Raw genomic sequence first — 26,072 nt, 5'->3', positions numbered from 1 at the left:
CGACAAATACAAAGGAAACCAAATTACATAATAACTCCTACTTAATGTATAACAATAACATAACCATAAATGCTAACTAATATATTCTATCAAATTCTATCATTATACTATAAGTGAATGCATTCATAATATACCATTAAACACGGTAAATACATTAATTGATGTGGGCCCAAGTATTGAAGACCGGGCTATTATGTTTATAGAGGCCCAAGATCGCGCTACGAAAGGTGGCCCGCGCAAACGGGCATAACTTGGCCCACGAAGCCCCGTTTCAGGCCCATTACCAGTCAAATCAAAGCTTGAGACGAGGAGCACGTTATGGCAAACGCCTACGGCAGTTTGGCCCCTGTCCGAAGCCCAAAAACGCCTTTTAAATAAAGTTATGGGCCTTTTAATGTTTTTTCAGCACTTTTTATGTTTTTGTTTTTGGGTTTGTGTTTGGCCCATGGCCTTTTTTAGGCCCAACTCGTATTAGAACATCTATTTATATCCAGTATGTGTAATTGGAAAATGCAGACTTGAATAATATTAACTTTCACTTTTCTCTTCATTTTCCCTTGACCTTTGGGTGGAGTTTTGAAGTTCATCACGGGTATTCACTGAATCAACGTGATTCGTTCTTTGTTTTTGTTTATACCGCTGCATCATTAATCTATATCCAAATAAATAATCAAAAGGATCTGCTACCCATGTGTTGTTGAATGTTGATGGTCCATCTGAGCTCTGAAGGGGTATTGATAATTAATTAAAACCAAGTCAATGACAACAGATCCTAATTTGTATCTATAGTCAGCATGGTTGTGGTTGGCCCAAAACTATGCTGATTTTCTTTTATTCTCCTAATTTTTTAATCTTGAATTTTCCATCTTTTTATCGTCTAAATTGATCTTAGCGCGTAAATCTTGACCTGGTTGGCATGATCTGCGAGTTATTCACTCTCTAGTTCCTTAACAAAGATTTGTTTTCCAGCTCCATTGATCTAACTTCTTTAATTCCTTTTGGAAAAAGAAATAGAGATGGTTGTTGAAGAAGTTGTATCTGTGGTGATACACAAACTCACCAACTTACTAGCAGAGGAATCAAAAACTTTTGAAAAGGTTAGAGATGAAGTACAAAAGGTTTTGGCTGAGCTTAGCAAGATACAAAGCAACTTAAATAAGGCGGAACACCAAGAGCAAAGTAACAAGGAACTGCTGTTTCTAGAAAAAGTCTACCGTGTGGCGGACGCAATAGAATTTTTCGCGCTCGCAGAAACATATTTGAAAAGGAAGGGTTTTGTCAAGAAGCATAGTTTAGTTATTGCAAATGAATTCAAGCTTTGCAGGGAAGTTCCAGATGTGATGGACTATTCTGATAACATATCCAGGCTCAAATCGGAGATGAAAAGAATCAGTAAACAAGTTCCAGAACACGAAGATGGAATTCCGTCATTGGCGCTGGCGCAAGACCAGGGTTCACAGCCATTGCGTCGACACGAACAGGCGTTTCAGTATAGTGATGCTTATTATGCACCAAATAAAGAAAAAACCATCTTTAAGAAAGATGTGGAGAAGTTGCTGAAGCAGTTGACCAGCAGTAGCAAACTACTTCAAATAATCTCGGTCTTTGGAGAAGTTGGCATTGGGAAATCAGTTCATGTCAAGACAATCTACAACAAATTAGAGGTGAATAAGAAGTTTCCGTGTCGTGCTCTTGTAGTCATGAACACAAAGTGGTCGGTAAGACATCTTATGATGGCCATACTACAGCAGGTAACCGGCTTGAAAGTTAAGGAGAAACTCAAAGATGAGGTACTGCGGGGGAGGCTTCATGGGTTCTTGAAGGGTCAAAAGTATCTGATAGTCATCATCGATGTTAAAAGTCGGGAGCTCTTGGAAGACCTAAGAGGTGCCTTACCAGATGCATACAATGGGAGTAGGGTGGCGATCACTACCTCTAATGAAGAAGCTGCTTCATTTGCAGACGCATCAAGCCGTTATCACTTCAAGCCTATAGGCATAGAGGACGGCCTCAAGTTTTTCATTAGTAAGAAATGGGGCAAAAAAGGAAGCCCATTCTCACCCCATAACATGGAGGATTTGAAAAACAAAATAGCAGAAAGCTGCCAAGGAACGCTCCTGAGGATTGCATTGCTTGCGGGTTTGCTATCAACAAAGGAGGAGCGTTATGAAGAATGGTCAAGGGTTTTTGAGCAGCGCGACTTTGCTACCAAATCACCATCATTTGATATTTTGGTATTCTGTTACAATGATGTTCCTATGCACTTGAAGCCCTGCCTTCTTTATTTAGCTCTCTTTCGAAAAGGATTTGAAATACCTGTTAGAAGGTTGTTTCGGTTATGGCTTGCTGAGGGCTTTGTGAAGCCGTCGAGGGGGATTGTTCCGGAAGATATAGTGGAAGGATATTTGGAAGATCTTGTGAAGAGAAACATGGTGGAAATCACAAAAAGGAGATCTGATGAGAGTCCCAAAAAATGCCGGATGATTGGGGCCCTGCATGATATCTTCTTGCCGAGGGCCCTAAAAATAGGCCTCTTCCACCTCCACCAAAAGTCGGATGAACATTCAAACGCTGTAGCAGAACATAGATTTGGAGTTCGTCGGGTGGTTGAGTACACCAATATCAAGGACTATTCTACTTCAAAAGCTTTCAACCCCAATATTCAGTCCTATATATCCTTCAATGGCCGAAAGAAAGATATGCCCGCAGAAGAAGTGGGAAGATTTTTGAAAACAATCATTGGAGTTAGGGGTTTTGGATTACTCAAGGTGCTCGATTTAGAGGGTGTTTATCGACCAAGGCTACCGAAGAATCTAGGGAACCTATTTCACTTGAGATACTTAGGTTTGAGATGGTCGTTCTTGGATACTCTTCCCTCTTCACTAGGTGGCCTGCTCTACCTTGAAACACTAGATATCAAGCACACTCACATCACCACTCTACCAAGTTCAGTATGGGACATGAAGCATCTCCACCATCTTTGTTTGAACGGAGCTCGTCTAGACATATCTGCGCAGTCAACGAAACATAGAGGTCCAAGCCAGCTCCAGACTCTATGGGGTTTGTTTGTAGATGAGAAGATTGCAAGAAAGATTGGTTCAACTTTGAGCAGAATGACCAACCTTCGGAAACTTGACATAACAAGACAGTCATCCTCCACAATAACAACAATCATGACCACCACAACAGCAACAACTAGCACCACCACGACAACAAACCATTCAACTTCGTACGAAGAAATCGGGTCATGGATATCATTACTCTCTAGCCTTCAATCGTTAAGATTAAGGTCCAAGGACAAAATGGGTCGGCCTTCAGAGCTAATTATTAAACCTTTGTCACGTCTCGGGAATCTTTCTCAACTGTACTTACTAGGTCATTTGCGTGAGTCTGTTTCTTGGTATCAGATCCCACCTGGTCTCAAAGTCCTAACTTTATCAGTCTCAAAGTTAGGCGAAGATCCCATGCCAACACTATCTCAGCTGCCGAATTTGATGGTCCTCAGGCTTCTAGCTGCTTCTTATGTGGGGCAAGAAATGCACTGTCCTAAAAACGGGTTCCCTGCGCTCCGAGTTCTTAAACTATGGAAACTGGAAGAGCTTCAAATATTGACCATGCATGAAGGTACAATGCGGAAACTTCATACCATGGAAATCAGGAGCTGTAGAAAGCTAAAGGAACTTCCTTTATCCTTACTACAGATAAAGAGTTTTGACAACTTGGTCTTGACAAACATGCCAAACTCATTTGTTCATGCTATTAGAAGGAAAAAGAAGAAGCACACTAAGATTGTGGAAAATGAATATGACTGCTGAACTACAGAGCCTGTCATTGACTCAAACATTTTCTTCCCTGACCCGTTTTAATAAAGATCCTACAATAAACATTGTTGGCATACAACCAATCTTTCTACTTATTAGAAGATTTTCTATTACTAAATTGAACCAACAAAAAAAGAAAACAAGCATTAAGGGCAATTATTAGTTTTCGTATACTTGAATTGTATTATGTATGCTACGATTTCTCGCATATGCACAATGTTCATAAACAAAGAAGATAAGTGTTCAGTTTGTGTAGATTGTCAATTCTTTCTGTTAAACAAATTACTGAAAAACTCTATGTTGGTTAATTTGTACAAGTTCATGTAATGGGCCTTTTATGTAATTAGTTTATAGCTTGCCTAGTATATCAAATTGTGAATTACTATGTATTTAATCCATAAGTCGCATGTATTGAGTCGTTTATGTAAAATCTCACCTCTTACCCAAAAGGCTAAAACCATCATCAAAATTCAAATGACACTATACCACAAAAAGAAAAAAAAACATAAATTTAGCTTTATGTATATCTAAAAAAAGTTATGCCCACTTCTATTGTGCTGGCAAGACTATGCGTAGTGGAGGGGCTACAAAACGGAGCGCTTTACGCCATGTGGCAAAGGGTATGTTTTTTTGGTGTAATGATGTTGTAGCTATATATATATACATGATATGTATATCACACTCACCCATTAAAATAATAATAAAAACAAAGCATGCATAGGCGAGAAATATATGTCGTCCACCCCCCTTTTCGCCACTTTTGTCGCCCACAGGGGCGGTGTTGTCGCCCAATTTCACCTCTATTTTCCACCCACTACGCATGGCCTTACAACTCACGAACATATGTTAGCCTTTAACTGCCAACGATATAAAAACATCTGCCACTAAAGATTATTAACAGAAATGACCCTAACAGACGATGCAAAAACTAACATACTTCTTTCCACTTTAATCATAAAATTTGTTACCAGAATCCAAGTGCAAACATAACCATTACACAAAGAACTAAAATTCAGGCTAGCAGTATTATAAAGAAAAACTAAAGGATAGTAACAGCTCAACTGTCAACAAGCTAAACCTTTTTACCAGGTTGCTATTTATTCATCATTTTCCTCCTACAAAACACCAAAAGAAACATCAAACAAGAGAACCATAAAATCACGAACAGCATCAATGATGTATCTAATCACATGATATTTTTCTTGAAAAGAAAAAAAATTATAAATATTTTTTAAAAACCAATTAAAATTTGAAGTATTAACAACATACTTCATCATCACCACTGTCTTCGTCTTCCTCCTCTTCCTCTTCATTATTATTAACCTCAGACTTAGACTTGTCAGAATCATCGTCTGCATCATCACCACCTGATGCCTATTTTCATTGAAAGAAACTCGAAATCAGTGAAAAGAAATCTTAACATGCAATTCTATAAAGGAAAATGATTAACAAAGATTACCAGCTTTTTGTTGTAGGCTGCCATGGTCTTCTCATACTCTTTCTTCCTTTTGTCAGCTTTTGCTACATAAGGTGCTTTGTCCTGTATTCACATAATCCAACAAACCAATAACATATAACTTAACTTTTCAAAATTTCAATGTTGAGATCAACAAACAAGCATAGATGCAATATAATCTCAAAAAATTGTAATATCAGTTTAAATTTTAAAGTATAAAACTTTAACTTATCAAACACATAAGTGTAATATGTTGTTCTGCAATATCAAATCCAAACACTTATGTAGAACATACTGATTACTAGAGATGAGCAAACCTCAGCTGACAACCAGGCAACCACCGAATTGAATCAATAGTAAACTGAGGTTAAGAGGTCCTCAAACCGAACGTTAACCGAATCAAACGAAAAACAACTAAAACATGCTTATGTCAAGATAAATATGCGAATTAGGCATATGTGTTAATGTTGTAACAAAAAAAACCTATAAAAATCAGAAAACTTTTGGACCATATAGCTTAAATTTCAAATTGATGTCATGTGTTCATTAAGTTCAAACTTTGCTTGGTTAATTATCTGAAATTACCCAGCTTCATACCTGATTAACCATAACACAAGTTCAATAACCATAATTAAGAAAATATAAAAACAAAACAACCCATTAACCAAACCATGATTTGCAAACCCCTACTAGTTATGAAATAATTTGATAAAAACAAACATTTCGAATCAAGTAAAACTTACAGAAGTAGACATAGCTTTCCATTTCGCACCACCCGCTTTACCGACCTGTAAACCAATCACATACAAACTCAATATCCTAACCCAAAACCCCTAAAACAAAAACTTATTTAACAAAAACCACTCACAGCAGCAACCGATTTGTTTTCGGGATGCTCCGCTTTATACTGCTTCCTAAACTCCTCCCTAATTCAATTAAACCCCAACCAAACATCAAAACCACAAATCACAAACAACAATTAATAAATAAAAAAACTAAACATATATCCAAAACAACAATTATTAATTACATAAATACGAAGAAAGCACTAGCAGGCCTCTTCGGCTTGTTCGGATCCTTAGCGGCTTTCGCCTTCGGTGTAGCCTTCTTCACCGCTAACCTAAACCACAACATAAATAGCAAACTCAACAAAAAGTACCAAAATCAACATAAAAAGCTAACAAATGGATAATAAAAACGTACTTAGCGTTCGATTTCTTCGGAGCGGCGGCTGATTTGCCTGCTTTCATGATTAGAACCTGCAATTGGAATGAAATACAATGAATTAGGTGAAAATGATAGATTTAATTGGTTGAATATGACGGAATTGGATGTGAAGGCTTACGATTGAGAGTTAGGGTTAGGGTTTGAGTTTGGGTTTGGATTCGATTATGACGGAGCGGATGAGAGTTATGAGGCGAGAGAAATCGATTTATACTCAGGGTTAAAAAGGATTTGGGCGGGAAAGTTTTCAGGGCTTTTTGAATATGCAAGTGTTATGAGTACTTGGGCCCATTTTTGTGATGGATATTTTGGTTTTTGACTTTTTCCGGTCAAATTGGACTTTGACTTTTCTGGTCAAATGTACTTTGACTTTTGCTGGTTAAATCAGAGGTGCACACACCGGTTGAAAACTCAAACCGGTTTGGGTTGAAACCGGTTCGGTTGGTCAACAAAAGTCAAAACCGGTTTATAATCGGTTTCGGTTCGGGTTGAAACCGGTTTCTTACCATGTAACGATCGGTTTCGGATCAGGTTATAATTGGTTACGGTTCGTATTTTGACCGGTTTTGGTTTGGAACCGGTTTTGATGGAGTACAAACCGGTTCCGAACCTACGGTTTCAATCGGTTCCAAACCGGTTTCTACATAATCGGTTTTAAACCGGTTCGGTTACGGTTCGATTTTCGAGTCAGTTCGGTTAACCAGTTTATTTGTCCACTTCTAGTTAAATGTACATTAAAATTTGAAACCGTTTGTTTGCTAAACTTTATATTCAACATATAATTCAAAACTCTAAACTAAAATATAAATAGATGTGAGTGAGTTGTTAAAAGGTTGACTATTTGATGCTGTAAGACAGAACGATGAAAAACGGGAAACATGTGAGAGATGTTATCGTAATCTTGTCAGGGAAAAATGAAGCTCCAATGGGTCCTTTTCAAATTTGAGTAGCGGAGTCGTTGAATGATCCGCCACCAACATCCTAAACTGCATAATGAAACTTAGGGGGTGTTTGGTAGAGGGAATTGAGGGGTGAGAAATGGAATTGAAAAGAATTCTCTTGTTTGTTTATGAAAGAAAGAGGTGAGAAGTGGAAATAAACCATTTCCATTTCTCTGATTTTGTTTCTCTAACAAAAGCGGAGAAATGGATTTCTATGGGTTTCATTTCTCCCATTTTCCCACTACCTCTCTCTTTCTCTCTCTCTCTCTACGCAAATCCTCTGTCCACAGCTCCAATGGCCGACGGCGTAAGCACCTACTAGAGCGGCGGAGCCGGCGGCAAGTTCCGGAAGAAACCTAGCCGCCGTAGTTCTCACGCCACGCCGTACGATCGGCCTCCAACCGCAATCAGAAACAATAACAATAATAATAACAATAATAATAATTACTCTAGCCTATTAGCGAAGCTTGTGGACCCTGCGTCTAGGCTGTTATACGCTGGTGCTGATAGGTTGTTTGGCGTGTTTCGTAAGCGGCTTAATTCTCAACTTGCACAACGTTTGACAGGTTAAAAGCTTTTCTCGATTAGGTATTTAGGTTAGGGTTAATTGAATTTGGATGTGGAATTAAGTTAATTGATTTTGTGTATGATTGTGCTGGATTAGATGTGGCTGTTTATGTTGATTGTTGAATGCTGATTATGTTTATTTGCTTAAGATGTGGAGGAATTTGGTTAATTGATTTTTGTGTGCGACTGTTGTTGGAATTAGATGTGGTCTTGTATGGTTTATTGGTTGTTTATGTTGATATGCTTAGGGTTCATCTGACTGTATTTGTTACCTTGTAAAAGAGCATATTTTTGGTGCCACTTTATAGTAATTCTATCATCATGGTGGATTGTTTTGTTATTGTATGTTTACATTGGCTTATGTTTGTTTTGGTTTTAGAAAGAAAGTGATGTTTTAACTGTAGGGGTATACGTTTAGATTTGATTTGAGTGGGCGTAGTTTTGCTATAGTTGAGGAGCTGCTATTAGATGAAATCTTCAGTTGGTTAGTTTTAATAGGGGATTTGTTTCATAGATGAGAATTGGGAAAATTTTTTCTGTTAATACTAAGTTTGTTGTTATGTTTGTGAATGTTCTTTAAAATCACCAGGGGTATGTACTTTGTAGGTTTCTGTAGATGTGATAATGGAATGTGTCCCATACAATCATACATCATATTGTGTAGATTTTGTTTCACTTATGTATTATATCTCACAACATAAATGATGATTGTCTGGTTGTCTTTTGTGTTCATTATGTTCAGCTTTGTAAGCTTGCCATTGAGTCAAAAGCGACAGACGGGTAAATTAAGTTGACATAGAAATATAGGTTTTCAGTAAGTTTGGTTATAAGAAAAGGCATCTGTAATTATGTATGTATTCTAGCCAAACCATGCTTGACTATCGTCATGAAAAACCTTTTTTTTGTTTCACTTTTGTTAAGAGCCTGTAATTAAGTATCTAGCTTACAGGACTGTTTATGAATGTGACTGTCTTGTGTTGACTAGAAATAAAATGTTGATATCATTGCCATTGATTTGGTAATGGCTAAGCCAAAAAGTTCATAACCCACAGTAGAGGTTACAACATCGTTGGGGGATATAAAATCTAAGTTATATGGACTTCATTGTTGCTTAAAATTTTAACTGAAACATAGCAGGGTTATTGTTCAAAAAGCTGACAATAATTTCATTCACATTGCAAAAGTTTTTAAATTATGTATTACTACGAATCATAAAGTATGTATCAGCCAATAAGATTAGACAAATTTTAATTATAGTGTTAGTTATATTTATTATGGACAACCAATCAAGTTTTTATTTTTACCTTGCTGCTACCTGGTTTTTAAAATATATTTATGGTTTTTTAATTCTTTCTATGTTCCTTACTAAGGCTTTACTATGATCAGGGACTAATGAAGACCCAAGGAATGTGTCTCAGGAAGCCGCTGTAAATGTAAGTTTATTATTTTTCATATCACATTTTTCCCCCCAAAAGTTACTTTTGCTTTGTTGTTTATAGATACCCTTTTCATCATATCATGCTTCGAAAACTGATGCATTTACAAGTGGGACATTGATCAAACATGTAGTAGAGAGGGAGACTGTGAACTTTGATGCTGCAATTTCTACACCTGTTGTCATTGCAAGAGTAAGTTGTATTATTTTGCTTGTAGTTATTTGTTTTAGCTTTGAAATTCATCTGTAATTGGATCATCACAGGCCTTTGAAGATGATGTGGCTTCACCTGCTGAGCTGGCAAAGGCCTATATGGGGACTAGGCCTACAAAACTATCACCAATTGCGTTGACAATAGAAGAGAAAATTGAGATGGTCGAGTTGTATACCGATGGTTCAATGGGATAGTTGTGTATGGTTGAAGTATGTTTTGTATGTGAATTGGTTTTAACCATGGTTGATGTTTTTTGCTTAAAACTATGTTTTGTATGTGAATTGGTTTGATCAATGCATATTTTGGTTGGAATTTATGCATCTTTTTATATGTTTTTTTATTTTTTAATAAATATTTGTTATGAAAAAAATGCTTGTGCTAATGATAAAGTTGATATAATTCTCTGTTTATTTTCTATGTACCAAACAAGAGAAATGATTCTCAGCTATATTTCTCTACTGAAATCTCTGTACTACCAAACAGAACAGTCAATTCTCATTCTCCAGACCAATTCTCTTTCTCTGCAATTCCATTTCTCTACAATTCCATTCTCTGTACCAAACACCCCCTTAGGGGTGAGTGATAATCGAACTTAAGCGAAAATCAAATAAACTGAACTAAACCATTCATATGTTCAACTTTTATATCTCCATTTCATGTATTTCATGTTTACTATCACTGTTTCATGTATTTATTCATTCGCTTCATGTATTTATATTTTTGTTTAATGTATTTATAAATCTATGTTATTTATTTCTATGTAAAATTTCTAGCCCAAATTTGATTTTGCTTATTAACCAAACCGCTTATTATCCAAACCGAAAATCAAAAATTTATCTAAATAAACCGAAAACCAATTGGTTAATTTTGTCGAGCTAATAATTAAACCCATCGAACCGTGCACTAGTCAAAACATAGGGGTATTCAAATTCGGATATCCAAAAATTTTGTACAATAAGTTTCAATATTCGTATTCATATCCGAAACTTTGAATAACTGAAATCCAAATATCCAAAATTTCAGACTCATATAGCTAAATAAATATAAAAAATATATAAAATTTCTAATTAGTTATTTTTATATAAATCAAGTGTGTGTGTGAGATATGAATTTTGTAAGTAGAATATATGTAGATTAGAGATTTTATGTTATCTAAAAAAAAGTAAAATTAAAAACTTGAACCCAATGCATTCTTGATTTTATGAGCCATCCAAACCGCTCACCTCTAGTTCGGAAATTGCTTGGAAAATGCTCGCTCGTTTTTCCGCTCGATTGTAAACGAGCCATTATGTTTGGTTTGGTTTGGTTTGTAAACGAGCCAAGCAACGAGCAAAGGTCTACTCGGTTCGGTTCGGCTCAGCTCGAATATTTTTAATTTATTTTATATATAATTATATATGAACACATATATAAATATATAGACAACACACATAAAATATAAGTATACAATTTTTTAAACCTTTTAAATTTTTCCCAATTTTGTCAATTTTACAGTTTCATTTGTTCGATTCAAGTTTTCGTAATACTAGAAATTTGTATATGTGTTTATTATATCTCACTTCAGATTTGTTTCTCATAAAAATTTACAACATATTACACGTTTGTCTAAAAACTAATAATTTGTATACAAAATATATTATTTACGGCGTAACTTGTTTCTTATTGAAAATTTTAGAGTTAAAAAGAAATAAATAATGCTCGGAAATCGCCCGATGTTCGATCGAATAATGCTAGATTCGATTCTGACTCTTTTCGAATTTCAGTCGTTTGGTTTGGCTCGGTTGTAAACGAGCAAAATAACGAGCAAGTCTTCACTCGGCTCGACTCGACTCGACTTGACTCGACTCGACTCGTGAACAGTTATGACTTATGACTCCCAAATTGTTATAAAAGAAATTTTGGGCCTAATGAGGTCCACTAGAAAAGCCCACAATAAGGGGAAATAAACAATAGCAATGAGCAACACACTAATTTGGTATATGTGGATTATTATTTATTAGTCTGCTCTGCTGGAACGATTTAACTTTTGTTATTAACTTTTAAAATGTAGAAGTCCGTTTACCTATTCTATTTCTTTTCACATGAATGTACCAACTTATAAAATTATTATGTGCATCTTTTTCGTGATTATGAAGAAATTATGTGAGAATACACCACGTATTCGTATGAATATTAAAAAATATAATTTAAACTTATAAAACAATTTAATTTGATAAAATAGAAGTTTATTTTTTCAAATTTAATCTCTTAATTTATATAGCTTAATTGTATTTCTTTTAAGTATTCCGTGCATCACCAGGTTCTTTTTTTTAATATAACAAAACGTCAAATCTCTTCTTTATATCTTTGTTTTATATTTATTAATATTAACTTATTAGGATCAAGGTTTTGTCAATGTTTTCTAACCTGATGTTTGAATCCACCATCAGTCCAGTTTTAGGTCAGAAACTAACAATATTATAATAAATTAAAAACCTTTATAGTACGTGTTACAACTTGATAAAAATAAAAGAAATAAGAAAACCAACGTATAAGAAAAGCTATACATTTTTGTCATACTTGCAACAACAACAAAAAAAAACAATGTACATATCTAAAAGTTTAATGTATATCGCTATATTATAACAATATATGAAAAAATCAATAATAGATAATAAAATATCTATATTTATAAATTTACATATTTAAAACGTACAGCCAAACTTCAAACAAAAAGGCCATACCATAAGTTCAAATCCATAACTCTCATGCGGAATACGGATACCAGATCGATCGATCGCTCTCAAATAAAATACCACTTTTCCTTTTTTAAGTGTTAGGTAAGTATATCACTTTTATTTTAACAACTTGTATTTCTCTCAGCGTGTTGCGTCGGGCAGGTCGGTAAAACCTAACAGTGGTAAAACTCAAGCGTTGATACGGTAAGTCGACGTGAATTCGGTCGGTTTTGGTCATGTGCATTACAGTATCGAAACTAAGACAAAAATAAAACAAAAAATATTATAAAAATTGGGGTGAACCAATGGCGTGGCGTCGATCGGCAAAACTCAATTGTTGGTAAATCCCGACCGTTATTGATCCCAGACAATGAGGCGGTTGAGTCTACGCGAATTCAGTCGGTTTTCATCATGTTGGTTACGGTTACATAACTAAAAAAACAAAAATAGCATTCCGTCGGTTTCGCTACGTACTGCAACTAAAACAAACTCGGTGAGTCTACGTGAATTCAGCTGGTTTCTGTCACATTCCACACGATACCGTAACTAAAACAAAATAATGAAGAAATAAACAAAAACAAAATTCACATTCAGTAAGTTTTCGTTACGTTCATTACGGGCCGAAACAAAAAAAAAACAAAACAAATTCTACCAATAGGGTGCCGCAAAGTGGCTCAACAAGAGCTTTCCGGCACCAAAGTTGTAAATTATTATATATAATAATAACAACATTCAAAAAAAAAAATAGTTTAGATTAATTTTGAATATTTTCAATAAATAGAATACGAAATATGCGTTATTTTGTTTTCCAAATTAATACCATTAATATACCAAGAAAGATAAATTTATGCAATATATATTTCTTTTATCGTGAGATATCCTAACTTTTATTTCACGTTAAATACATAATTATCAATATTCATACTGGCATCAACCATATCCCACACGTCAAATGCCATAATTACATTCTATGTATGTTCATACATAGCGTTAAATGCGGACACCACTGATTCACCAAATTCAAACCAATTACAACTACTTACTGTTATTTAATATTTAATATTTTTTCTAGCTTCATGATCACAATTTTTAGGCAATACCGCGTTGATTTGCTGGATACATTGCATAAATACTTTTTTTTTTGCTTTTTAGAAGAAATATTTAGGATATTTGTTACATAATGTGCATATTATTGATAAGTTAATTAACATCAGTTATTGAAGATGATTTGCTTCTCTTGCATAAAGTTTTGCTCAAAAGATGTCAAAAACTACGAAGATGATATCGCATCCAACGAAGCAGGTTCGATAATTAAAACCATAAATCGTACGTACATTACACTCGATTAATCGTTGTAGTTTACGGTTTAATGTGATTATTTATATAATAACTTAGGGGAAGTATACGTAAGAGCGTTACCGGTAAGCACATAATAATTAAGCATTTATGTTATTATGTTTAGATGTTTTAGCTGATATAATAATATTAATGATTTAATGTTGGTGTATGGTGTATAGATGAGAAAGGGTTTAGTAGTAAGAGAGCTAACGCGACGCATTGTTTTACACTTAAAGAGCTCGTTATTGCGACACAGAATTTCAAAGATGATAATTTGATTGGAGAAGGCGGATTCGGAAGTGTTTATAAGGGCAAGTTGGATTCAGGGAAAGTAAGTTGTATTGTTAGTATGATTATAACTTATAAGCATTTTGTTTATATGATTGTGGGATTAATGGTGTTCGGTTTGATGAATAGATGGTTGCGGTAAAGAAACTTAACCTTAATGGTGATCAAGGGAACCAGGAGTTTATTGTGGAGGTTTTGATGTTGAGTTTATTGCGGCATTCGAATCTTGTTACTTTGACAGGTTTTTGTGCACATGGAGATCAAAGGTTGTTGGTTTATGAGTTCATGTCACTTGGCAGCCTGGAAAATCATCTATTTGGTAGGTTTTATTGATAAATATGAAAAATAATAATAATAATAATGAGAGAATTTTAATTGTTAACATGATATGTTTAATTCCCAGATCTTGAGCCTAATCAAGAGCCACTCGATTGGTACACGAGACTAAAAATTGCTGTTGGTGCAGCTCGTGGCCTCGAGTATCTCCACTGCAGAGCAAATCCACCTGTAATCTATCGTGATTTAAAATCTTCAAACATATTATTGGATGATGACTTCAATCCGAAGCTTTCAGATTTTGGACTAGCTAAACTGGGCCCGGTTGGCGATAACACTCACGTGTCAACACGTGTTATGGGTACATATGGTTATTGTGCTCCTGAATATGCAATGAGTGGGAAACTAACCATAAAATCTGATATATATAGCTTCGGTGTCGTTTTGTTGGAGCTGGTTACCGGACGTAGGGCTGTCGATTCAACCAAGAACCCTGGTGAACAAATTTTAGTTTCTTGGGTGAGTTGACTTTTTTCTTTATGACTGGTCTGGTCAAACTTTAGCTTGAAATAGACCATTTTTATCACTGGTCTGGTAAAAAGCTGCATTGTTGTAAAAATATGTTCTAGGGGTGTCAGGTGTGCGTGCAACCAAAAAACCGATCCGAAATTGAAAAAACCGAATTGAAACAAAAGACAGTTTTGGTTTTATGTGTTTGTAGAAACCGAACTTTCGGTTTGGTTTTAGTTTGCATGTAATGAAAACCAAATCGAACTAAATTTATAGAGTTTCCTTTTTTATATTTGATTTTAAGTAATTTATAAGATTTTAGTTAATAGTGTGGCCCAAATGTATAATACTCAATTGATTATTAATTAAAAAAAATAGATTTAGGTCCAAATTAATTATTTTGGGCCTAGTTTTTCTTTTTAACCCAAAACTATTCTAGCTCAAATGACAAAACCGAAAAAACTAAACCCAAACCAAAAACTGAAAATCTATAAAGTCGGCTCGGTTTTTTTTTTTTTTGGTTTTCATTACATGCAAAGCCAAAACCAAACTGGAATATTTTAACCCAACTATATAATAATAAATTGACAATTATTTAATAAAAAGATTTAGGTCCAAATTCATTATTTTGGACCAAAAATTTTCTTTCGGCCCAAAACTTTCATACTCAAATAGCAAAACCATAAAAACTGAAACTGAACCGAGCGAATTTCAAAAACCGAAATTTTGGACCGAACCAACCCGTACGCACATTATTGATAACTAAACTTAGACTTTTGGTGACATTTGACCCGCTCACAAGTAAACGGTCAAAGTTGTTTCTTTCATTGAAGTTTTTGAATTTATGCAGTCTCGTCCTTTTCTAAAAGACCGCAAGAAGTTTCTTAAATTGGTGGACCCACTACTGCATGGTCGATTCTCAACGCGTTCAGTGCACCATGTGGTTACAATAATCGCAATGTGTCTTCAAGAGGAAGCAAATTTTCGGCCCTTGATTAGTGATATTGTTGTTGCGTTCGAATTGTTAGTTTCTCAAGCTGAAACGTTTGAAAACAATAAAAGTTTGACCGTTGACTCGCAACAATCATCCTCAGAACAAGATGGATACCGTGCTTGTGACCCGTGTACATGATGTTTTTTTGTTGCTGATAAGGTTTCTTTTGCAGATAGATACATGATATACATAATTATATATAATCTTAACTAATGTTCTATTTCTTGGTCATATAACATTTTTATTTTATGAGTTTGATTTATATGCCTTGTAAACTAGTTTTGGATTGGATGCATAAATTAAGAAAACTATATATCTTAAATGCAATGCTATGTTATGTTATGAAAACTGGTCCTACTATCAAACAAGCAACACGGTTCACAGGTTTAACCGCTTGGTACAGTCTAAGTAACCAGTCAAGCAATAAAGATCAGAGAAGGCTTGGTTGATTTATTTAAACCGATCGTTTCATTTGTGTCTGGTCTATTAGTAACTGACCGAACCAATGAAACCGACTTTTTCAAGTTTTAACTGTGCTGCAAAAAACGGACCGAAACTAAATTCCAGCCGCACCGCGCTGGGGAATTCGACTAGTTATCCTTAAATAACAAAGTAGCTAATGTTGTAAGTAGGAATAGTGAAGAGATTAAAGTGGATGTTGTTGTATATATATACTATACTTATGTTCATCATGTTGTCTCTAACATGTTAAAACACGATTTTCGAGCCTTCTTTATGAATCGTGTGATTACTTTCAGATGGTACCGATATGTTTGTAAAGGTGTAGTCCATCCTAAAATCTAAGTAGTGAGGGTTCAAGTTCCATTGTAAGCGAAATGAAATATTTAGAAGTAGGCTAGTTCAAAATTAAAAATTTAAGCCATAGGTTATAGGAATAGTATTGAGATTAAAGTGAATGTTGATGTACCCACAAATACATAATCAGTGAGTAATTGACAGGTACCCATTAATTGAATCTTTTTCTTATCTCTTTATTTTTAATTCCCAATTCGTACATATCTAAACATGACTAATCATAGCCCATAACATGTAGGGGTGTGAAAAAAAAAAAAAAAAGAATCGAAACCGAATAAACCGAAAAAACCAAACCAAATTAGAAACCGGCAGTTTGGTTTTGAACTTTAGCAAAAACCGAAATATTGGTTTTGGTTCGTTTTGTATTTTGTAAAAACCGAACCGAAATAACAAAAAAATAATAATAATCAAATAACCATAGCATCTTAACCGTAACCATTAAAAGGAAATCTACCGATGACAGCTATTTGTTTAGTTTAAATATGGTTAATAACAAATATATTTGGTTTCTGCATATGATTACTAAATAATAATATTGGTACTTTTAGTTTTGATTTTAAATCTCTCTTTTATAAGCTTTTAGTAATATTTGAGGTCAAAACATTCAATATTCTATTAATCATTAATTTAAATAAAAAAACAAATATCATGCCAATCTCAATATCTTGGGTCAAGTTTATTTTGGCCCAAAACGCTTTGCCTCGATTAGCAAAATTGAAAAAACCGCATCCAAAACCGAACCAAATCCAAAAGCCAAAAACCAAAAAAACCGAAACCGAACTGTTTTAAAAAGTCATAAAACCAAAATTTTGGTTTTCAGTTCAGTTTCAATTAAAAACCGTACCAAACCGCACACAACAATAATAATATGTTATTGTATAGAACAGGTATTATTTGATTGATAATATATTCTATTATTTGTATTTTATATTTAATGAGAATGCAGGGAACACTTTCTTGGCCATATAATAATTCTTAAAATGACAGATGTCCATTAACAGGAGGAGCAAATTAATATCTTAATAGTCAGTCAAGTTTTGTGCTTTTATTTTTCCTATCTTTGACTAATTATGTTCTTGAAAATCTTTGCACCTTCTTGAAATTTCCTTCTCTTTACCTATGTCAATATTGCTTCTTGATCATTCAGATGATATATATTTGCTGTCTAAAGATAGTCCATTATAAGATGACACAAATATATGGTTTTAAGGAAGCATAAGTCACACAGAATATCATATTATTTGGATGATCAAAGTTAACTCTTAACACTCAAAACACCCCATACACTTGCACTAAACTAGTTATAATAAGCATGTGCTTCTTAACTGCTTTTATATTTTCCCTTACTCTATTGAATATAGTTATTTATAACTTAAAGAAACAACATGAGGGAGAAGATTGCGAGAAGAAGGATCTATCCTTGTCATTATCACCACGAGATAAAGCGTGTATACGTTTTTCACTTGAAGAAATCAAATTAGCAACTCATGACTTTGATGATGCTCTTGTGATTGGAAAGGGGGGGTTTGGTAAGGTATACAAAGGGAAAATTAACTTCGGGAAAGTTATAGATGTTGCGATCAAGAGGTCGAATCTTGAATCCAATCAAGGGGCGTCCGAGTTCTGGGCAGAGATTGAGATGCTTTCCAAGTTTCGTCATAGTCATATCGTCTATTTACTAGGATATTGTGAAAAAGAAACGATCCTTGTTTATGAATACATGCCCAATGGAAGTCTTGACGATCATTTGCATAAAAGAAGAGCTATTGGAAGCAATTATTCTCCGCTGACATGGGTTCAAAAGCTTAATATTTTGATAGGTGCCGCGCGTGGTTTAGACTATCTCCATACAGGGACAGGTGTCAATTCCAGAGTCCTGCATCGTGATGTCAAAAGTTCAAACATCTTACTGGACGAGAATTATTCAGCTAAGATATCCGACTTCGGGGTGTCCAGAATTGGTCCAACATATCATTTAGGCTCTACCGCTGATGTTTATACCAATCAGATCAAAGGCACATTTGGGTACATGGATGCCGAGTATTTCACAACTCACAGGCTAACACGAAAGTCTGATGTGTACGCATTCGGTGTGGTGTTATTGGAAGTTTTATGTGGTAGACCAGCTGTGGATTTTACATTGGATGAGCAGCAACACAGCCTAGCAGGATGGGCCAGACAGTGCATTAAAGAAGGTAGTATGGGTCGAATTATCGATCCATGTTTGAGGGGGCAAGTCCCCTGTACCTGCCTGATGGAATTTGGGCAAATTGCATATGAATGCGTCCAACCTCGTTCTAAGGATCGACCCACGATGACTGTGGTTCTTGCTAGGCTCGAGTTTTTGTCAACATGGACCTTTCAAAGTGTGCAAAGAGCTAGTGACCGAAAACACGTTGGAAGATCCGTGTTTATTGAGAAGGCATGGTCAATGTTTTTCACCAAAGGTGCAAGTAAGTCTCGTTTTTAATTTAGTTGCATATCGTCTAGTTCTTCTCTAGAAATATTAACTATTCTTCCCACAGTTTACAAAAGTTCTGATGCAAAGACACTTGGTCAAAGCATTGGCAACAATAAGAAAGACATGACGATGGAAAAACATGCCATCGAGGCGGTGGAAATTGGCTATCGTGGTGGCGGCGTTGCAACTGCTTCTGGGCAGATTGTGCCACTGTCCCCAAGTGGGCAGACAATGATATCACACTCAAAGATGTTCAAGTATTCCGATCTAAAGAGGGCCACAAAGAATTTCAAACAGGACAAGATCATTGGAGAGGGTGCTTTCGGGAAGGTTTACAAAGGGTGGATGGAATGTGTAACATTTGGTTATGGGCTTGCTGTGGCCATCAAGAAATCAGGTCCCTTAAGCGATCAAGGTTTCAACGAGTGGCAGGTTGGTTAGTTAATTAATACTTATGTTACCTTTCGTATGGGAATTATTATAAAATTATGTCGTAAACTGTTTGTTTGTGCGTTTTTTTATTACAGACAGAAGTGAAATTCTTGGAAAAACTTATCCACCCGAATATTGTTAAGCTCTATGGATATTGCTGGGAAAAGAAGAAATTTCTGCTCGTTTATGAATATATGCAAAAAGGAAGCTTGGACACGCATCTCTTCAGTGGCACGTATTCAAATCCGTACCAAAAACATGAAAAAATTGTACTTCAAAATTTATAAACATGTTTATTTATTTTAACTTGCAATTTGCAGAAGGTGCAGAACCGCTTCCATGGGACACAAGGATTAAAATAGCACTGGGAGTAGCTCGGGGCCTTGCTTTCTTGCACACTGCACAAAATAATGTCATTTGCAGGGATGTGAAATGCTCAAATATTTTGCTGGATGAGGCGAGTAAAAGACTAATCACCATTAATTAAAAATGTGCACACAATTTAGTTGCACACATGTGAAAAAATTTAATGTTCTGCGTTAAGTACTTAGTTTTTATATTTAATATTTCAGGATTATAACGCAAAGCTCTCGGATTTTGGGATGGCGAAACTAGGTCCGGTCAATGGAGAGTCTCATGTCTCCACATGCGTAAAAGGCACATATGGCTATGCAGCTCCTGAATACGTCGCTACTGGTTCGTTTTCTTATGTTTATAATCGTTATTCTTTATTACTACGTACATGGTTTTATAATATATAACCATAATGTCAGGATGCAATTACAGGTTGCCTATCTTTTAAAAGTGATGTTTACGGTTTTGGAGTGGTGATGATGGAGCTGATAACGGGGATAAAAGTTCTTGGTGCAATTCGGCATGCTGTAAATCATAACTTAGCCGATTGTGCTAGATTTTACTTAAGCGGTGAAATAAAACTCCACAGAATTATGGATCCACGACTAGAACAATGTTATCCTTCAAAAGGAGCTACTAAAGCCCTTGCCCTCGCCATAAATTGTCTTGAACAAGAACCCAAGAACCGGCCTTGTATGGAAGAAGTAGTGTTGTGTTTACAAGATATCAATGCGATCAAAATGAAACCTAACCTGTCAAAGGCTCATACCAAGAACTTGAGTAATTGCTATCATTAAAACCACCGGTACACGGCTATCAGGCTTGAGAGTGCTCATCTGTTTGAAGCAAGACCAAACCAAAACCGAAGTATGGTGAACTTAAAATGAGAACGAGTGATCTGCTCTATATGCTTCATCTGTGAGCAGAAAAACCACCGATGCAAAGCTCTACAAAGATGGATTCATATTTATGAAGTATGGTTGGAGATAAACTTTGTTTCTTGTAACATCTGGAGGATTTGTAATTGAAATTTAGCTATATGCTAATGTAGAATTATCTATTGCCTGTGTTGAGTAGGAATGACCAATATAGAAATTAAGTGATTTGTAATTGAAATTTTGCTGGTTATGACTACTTGCTCTTCATATTGTGTAGGCTTATCAAGTGATATATATAGCCATAAGATTCTTGTGTCTTTGAAGTATAATTAAAATGGCATCATAACTCATATATCATGTAAAGACAAATATAAAACAATGAAATCTAGAAGATTTAAAACTTGATGGCGGTGCAACTCCCGGATCCACCTAATGATTTTTTAGCTTGATGGTTGGAGTTGTTGCCCAAAAGTTAGTAGATTCATCTCTGGAGCAGCTAAATAAATATGGATTAAATAAGAACAGAACTTAAACACCAGGCATCACTCTCAAGTTTCGATCCATTTGGAGGTATGAGGCCTGCAATATATGAATACACGATGGTAATTCTTAAATAACAAAGTGAATCTAAACCCCTATGGTATGAACCGGTGTGATTGAATACACACTTATTCTCAAACACACCTTCCCAGTGTTAACAACTAAAAACATAGATAGCAATTGAACTAAACTTAGGATAGTGATTAACATAAACATAAGTTAATAAGGAACAAACACCTTCTTTCACACCAAAAAGTTCAACCAAATTCATTGGCATAATTCGATTAAATTGCTGTTGAGGTTCTTATTGAGACTAATGTTGTAAGTAGGAATAGTGTTGAGATTAAAGTGGATGTTGATGTATATCTACTTTCCTAACCTAATGCTATTAGTCAATGGTGTACTTAAACCCACAATCAATGAATAATTGGCAGGTACCGAATAAATAACTGATTCTGTTTCTGTCTTTCTTCTTAATTTATAATGTGTACGCATCATAATGACAGTGATACAATTAGGGTGGCTTCGTGGGCATCAAGATAACATGACAGTCAAGTCTTATGATTTTTACTCTCCAGTCTTGGCTAATTATGTTCTTACAAATCTTTGCACCTTCCTTGAAATTTCCTTCTCTTCCCTTTGTCGATTTCGCTTCCTAATCATTTGGATGATATATATTTGCAATCCAAAAATAGTCCACTCATAAGATGACACATATATATATGGTTTTAAGGAAGCACAAGTCACAGAGAATATCATATTATTTGGATGATCAAAGTCAACTCTAGCATTCAACACACCCCATACACCAAGATCAACTCCATCTTTAGATTTAAGGATCTTCTTTTCTTGCACTAGCTGACTATACTCATAAGCATGTGCTTTTTCACTGCTTTAATATTTTCCCTTACTCTATTGAATATAGTTATTTATTACTTAAAGAAACAACATGAGGAAGAAGATTGTGAGAAGAAGGATCTATCATTGTCATTATCACCACGAGATAAAGCGTGTATACGCTTTTCACTTGAAGAAATCAAATTAGCAACTCATGACTTTGATGATGCTCTTGTGATTGGAAAGGGGGGGGGGGGGAGTTTGGTAAGGTATACAAAGGGAAAATTAACTTCGGGAAAGTTATAGATGTTGCGATCAAGAGGTCGAATCTTGAATCCAATCAAGGGGCGTCCGAGTTCTGGGCAGAGATTGAGATGCTTTCCAAGTTTCGTCATAGTCATATCGTCTATTTACTAGGATATTGTGAAAAAGAAACGATCCTTGTTTATGAATACATGCCCAATGGAAGTCTTGACGATCATTTGCATAAAAGAAGAGCTATTGGAAGCAATTATTCTCTACTGACATGGGTTCAAAAGCTTAATATTTTGATAGGTGCCGCGCGTGGTTTAGACTATCTCCATACAGGGACAGGTGTCAATTCCAGAGTCCTGCATCGTGATGTCAAAAGTTCAAACATCTTACTGGACGAGAATTATTCAGCTAAGATTTCCGACTTCGGGGTGTCCAGAATTGGTCCAACATATCATTTAGGCTCTACCGCTGATGTTTATACCAATCAGATCAAAGGCACATTTGGGTACATGGATGCCGAGTATTTCACAACTCACAGGCTAACACGAAAGTCTGACGTGTACGCATTCGGTGTGGTGTTATTGGAAGTTTTATGTGGTAGACCAGCTGTGGATTTTACATTGGATGAGCAGCAACACAGCCTAGCAGGATGGGCCAGACAGTGCATTAAAGAAGGTAGGATGGGTCAAATTATCGATCCATGTTTGAGGGGGCAAGTCCCCTGTACCTGCCTGATGGAATTTGGGCAAATTGCATATGAATGCGTCCAACCTCGTTCTAAGGATCGACCCACGATGACTGTGGTTCTTGCTAGGCTCGAGTTTTTGTCAACATGGACCTTTCAAAATGTGCAAAGAGCTAGTGACCGAAAACACGTTGGAAGATCCGTGCTTATTGAGAAGGCATGGTCAATGTTTTTCACCAAAGGTGCAAGTAAGTTCCGTGTTTTTAATTTAGTTGCATATCGTCTAGTTCTTCTCTAGAAATATTAACTATACTTCCCACAGTTCTCAAAAGTTCTGATGCAAAGACACTTGGTCAAAGTATTGGCAACAATAAGAAAGACATGATGATGGAAAAACATGCCATCAAGGTGGTGGAAATTGGCTATCATGGCGGTTGTGTTGCACCTGCTTCTCGGCAGGTAGTGCCACTGCCCCCAAATGGGCAGACAAATAATTTCTTGAAGATGTTCAAGTTTTCTGAGCTAAAGAGGGCCACAAATAATTTCAAACAGGACAGTATCATTGGAGAGGGTGCTTTCGGGAAGGTTTACAAAGGACGGTTGGATTGTGTGACATTTGGTGGTGGGCTTACTGTGGCCATCAAGAAATCAAATCCCCACAGCGATCAAGGTTTCATTGAGTGGCAGGTTAGTTAGTTAATAATTATGTTACTTTTCGTATGAGAATTATTATAAAATTTAACCGTTAACTATCTAATATCTAGCTTACAAATTAAGGAACAATCAAACACTGTAAATTTGTGTGTTTTTGTTACAGACAGAAGTGAAATTGTTGGAAAAACTTAGCCACCCGAATGTTGTTAAGCTCTACGGATATTGCTCAGAAAAGAAGAAATTTCTTCTTGTTTATGAATATATGCAAAAAGGAAGCTTGGACACGCATCTATTCAGTGGTACGTATTCAAATCCGAATCAAAAACATGAAAAAATTGTACTTAAAAAGTATATAAACATGCTTATATATTTTAACTTGCAATTTACAGATGGTGCAGAACTGCTTCCATGGGACACTAGGATTAAAATAGCACTGGGAGTAGCTCGTGGCCTTGCTTTTTTGCACACTGCAGAAAATAATGTCATTTGCAGGGATGTGAAATGCTCAAATATTTTGTTGGATGAGGCAAGTAAAAGACTAATCGCTATTACTTAAAACACGTGCATACAATTTTAGTTGCACACGTGTGAACGGTGAATAATTTTGATGTTTTGATTTAAAAGTCTCATATTTAATACTTCAGGATTATAATGCAAAGCTCTCGGATTTTGGGATGGCAAAACTTGGTCCAGTCAATGGGGAGTCTCATGTCTCCACATGCGTAAAAGGCACATATGGCTATGCAGCTCCTGAATACGTGGCTACTGGTCCGTTTTCTTATCTCCTGCTTATGTAGAGGTTAAAATGGACATGTCATAGCTCAAAATGAGTATCCATTGCTTTTCAAGTTTATATATACGTAATGCGATAAGTACGATTCCCGAAATATATTGTTACTGTGATGTTCCACTGTTTGGAGTGTTTAGTTAAGGTTATTAATAATTATAAAAAAATGTGATACATGTTTTGATGTTTATCATTGTTGTTCTTTATTACTATGTGGTTTTATAATTTATAACAATGATGTCAGGATGCATTTACAGGTTGCCTATCTTTTAAGAGTGATGTTTACGGTTTTGGAGTGGTGATGATAGAGCTGATAACAGGGATAAAAGTTCTTGATGCAATTCGGCATGTTGTAAATCATAACTTGGCGGATTGTGCTAGACTTTACTTAAGCGGTGAAATAAAACTCCACAAAATTATGGATCCACGGTTGGATCAATGTTACCCTTCAAAAGGAGCTACTAAAGCCCTTTCCCTCGCCATAACTTGTCTTGAACAAGAACCCAAGAACCGGCCTTCTATGGAAGAAGTAGTGTTGTGTTTGCAAGATATCAATGCGATCAAAATGAAACCGAACCTGTCAAAGGCTGACACCAAGAACTTGAGTAATTGCTATCATTAAAACCACTGGTACACGGCTATCAGGCTTAAGAGTGCTCATCTGTTTGAAGCAAGACCAAACCAAAACCGAAATATGGGAAACTTAAAAATGAGAACTAGAGACAAGCAATAGAGATCTGCTCTATATGCTTCCTTTGCGAGCAGAAAAACCACCGATGCAAAGCTCTACAAAGATGGATTCATATTTATGAAGTATGTTTGGCGATAAAATTTTCTTGTAACATCTGGAGGATCTGTATTGAAATTTAGCTATATGCTGATGTAGAATTATCTTTGTGCTATGTAGGCTATCAAGTGAAATACCCATAAGATTCTTGTATCTTTAATGTACAATTAAATTGGCATCATAACTTATATATATATATATATATTGTAGAGAATCTAGAGATATATATGAGACAATGAAACTTAGAACATTTAAAACTTTTGGATAATACTTGGTAAGATTCAAGTCTAAACCTTAATTGTATTAATTATTAAGTTGTGAATACTTGATTACAAATAACCCTATTTATAACCATACAATTACTTGTTGGGCAAGAATAAGAGAAAAACTAATTCAAAAATCCCCTAAGTTTGTAAGTACGACAACTAGGTCCCCGCACTTACGCAAGATTACACTAACAATCACCCCCTAATCTTGTGACACCGATGAAGCTTCGGATCTCATTAAACTTCAACCGTGGCAACGCTTTTGTAAGGATGTCTGCTCTTTGTAAATCTCCACTGACATGCTCCACTTTGATTTGTTCTCTCTAGATACACTCCCGAATGAAAAGGTATCACGCGTTGATGTGCTTGTTTCTCCCGTGAAAAACCGGATTCTTCATCAAGGCAATAGCCAATGAATTATCCACTGATGCAACATACTAATAGAGATTGAAGGTTAACCACGTTGATTCTCGGAATGCCCGTGAAGATCCTTCCCCAAGCCCCCAAATTCGACCCAAAAGTCAAGAATTTAAAAAGAT

General features: G+C 35.6%; 4 protein-coding genes and 1 pseudogene across 4 annotated transcripts; 4 read left to right on the top strand and 1 right to left on the bottom strand.

The window, feature by feature from the left end:
• Positions 1-1,016: 1,016 nt before the first annotated feature.
• LOC143538783 (putative disease resistance protein At1g50180) lies at positions 1,017-3,815 on the top strand. Its single transcript, XM_077032255.1, has one exon. The coding sequence runs from the start codon at positions 1,017-1,019 to the stop codon at positions 3,813-3,815; it is 2,799 nt and encodes a 932-aa protein (XP_076888370.1).
• A 1,103-nt stretch (positions 3,816-4,918) lies between these two features.
• LOC143538782 (HMG1/2-like protein) lies at positions 4,919-6,811 on the bottom strand. The gene is made up of 8 exons (XM_077032254.1): positions 6,623-6,811; positions 6,481-6,536; positions 6,308-6,397; positions 6,146-6,203; positions 6,021-6,065; positions 5,281-5,361; positions 5,091-5,195; positions 4,919-4,936 (listed from the first exon to the last, which is right to left on the bottom strand). Exons 2-8 carry the CDS (start codon positions 6,525-6,527, stop codon positions 4,919-4,921), a joined length of 444 nt encoding a protein of 147 aa, XP_076888369.1. The 5' UTR covers positions 6,528-6,536; positions 6,623-6,811.
• A 7,077-nt stretch (positions 6,812-13,888) lies between these two features.
• Positions 13,889-14,841, top strand: LOC143538725 (putative serine/threonine-protein kinase PBL21). The gene is made up of 2 exons (XM_077032210.1): positions 13,889-14,320; positions 14,405-14,841. The coding sequence occupies exons 1-2, from the start codon at positions 14,131-14,133 to the stop codon at positions 14,803-14,805; spliced, it is 591 nt and encodes a 196-aa protein (XP_076888325.1). The 5' UTR covers positions 13,889-14,130; the 3' UTR covers positions 14,806-14,841.
• Positions 14,842-17,909: 3,068 nt separating this feature from the next.
• LOC143538781 (uncharacterized) lies at positions 17,910-20,641 on the top strand. The gene is made up of 6 exons (XM_077032253.1): positions 17,910-19,059; positions 19,123-19,490; positions 19,586-19,721; positions 19,811-19,947; positions 20,063-20,186; positions 20,277-20,641. The coding sequence occupies exons 1-6, from the start codon at positions 17,910-17,912 to the stop codon at positions 20,639-20,641; spliced, it is 2,280 nt and encodes a 759-aa protein (XP_076888368.1).
• A 1,497-nt stretch (positions 20,642-22,138) lies between these two features.
• LOC143538724 (uncharacterized) lies at positions 22,139-25,182 on the top strand (annotated as a pseudogene).
• The last annotated feature ends 890 nt before the right edge of the window (positions 25,183-26,072 follow it).

This window comes from Bidens hawaiensis, unplaced genomic scaffold (assembly GCF_021521415.1).
Source record: "Bidens hawaiensis isolate Kalapana, Puna unplaced genomic scaffold, B.hawaiensis_p1.1 tig00011691_1, whole genome shotgun sequence".
Taxonomy (NCBI): Eukaryota; Viridiplantae; Streptophyta; class Magnoliopsida; order Asterales; family Asteraceae; genus Bidens; species Bidens hawaiensis.
This window is presented reverse-complemented; position numbering and strand designations above follow the sequence as displayed.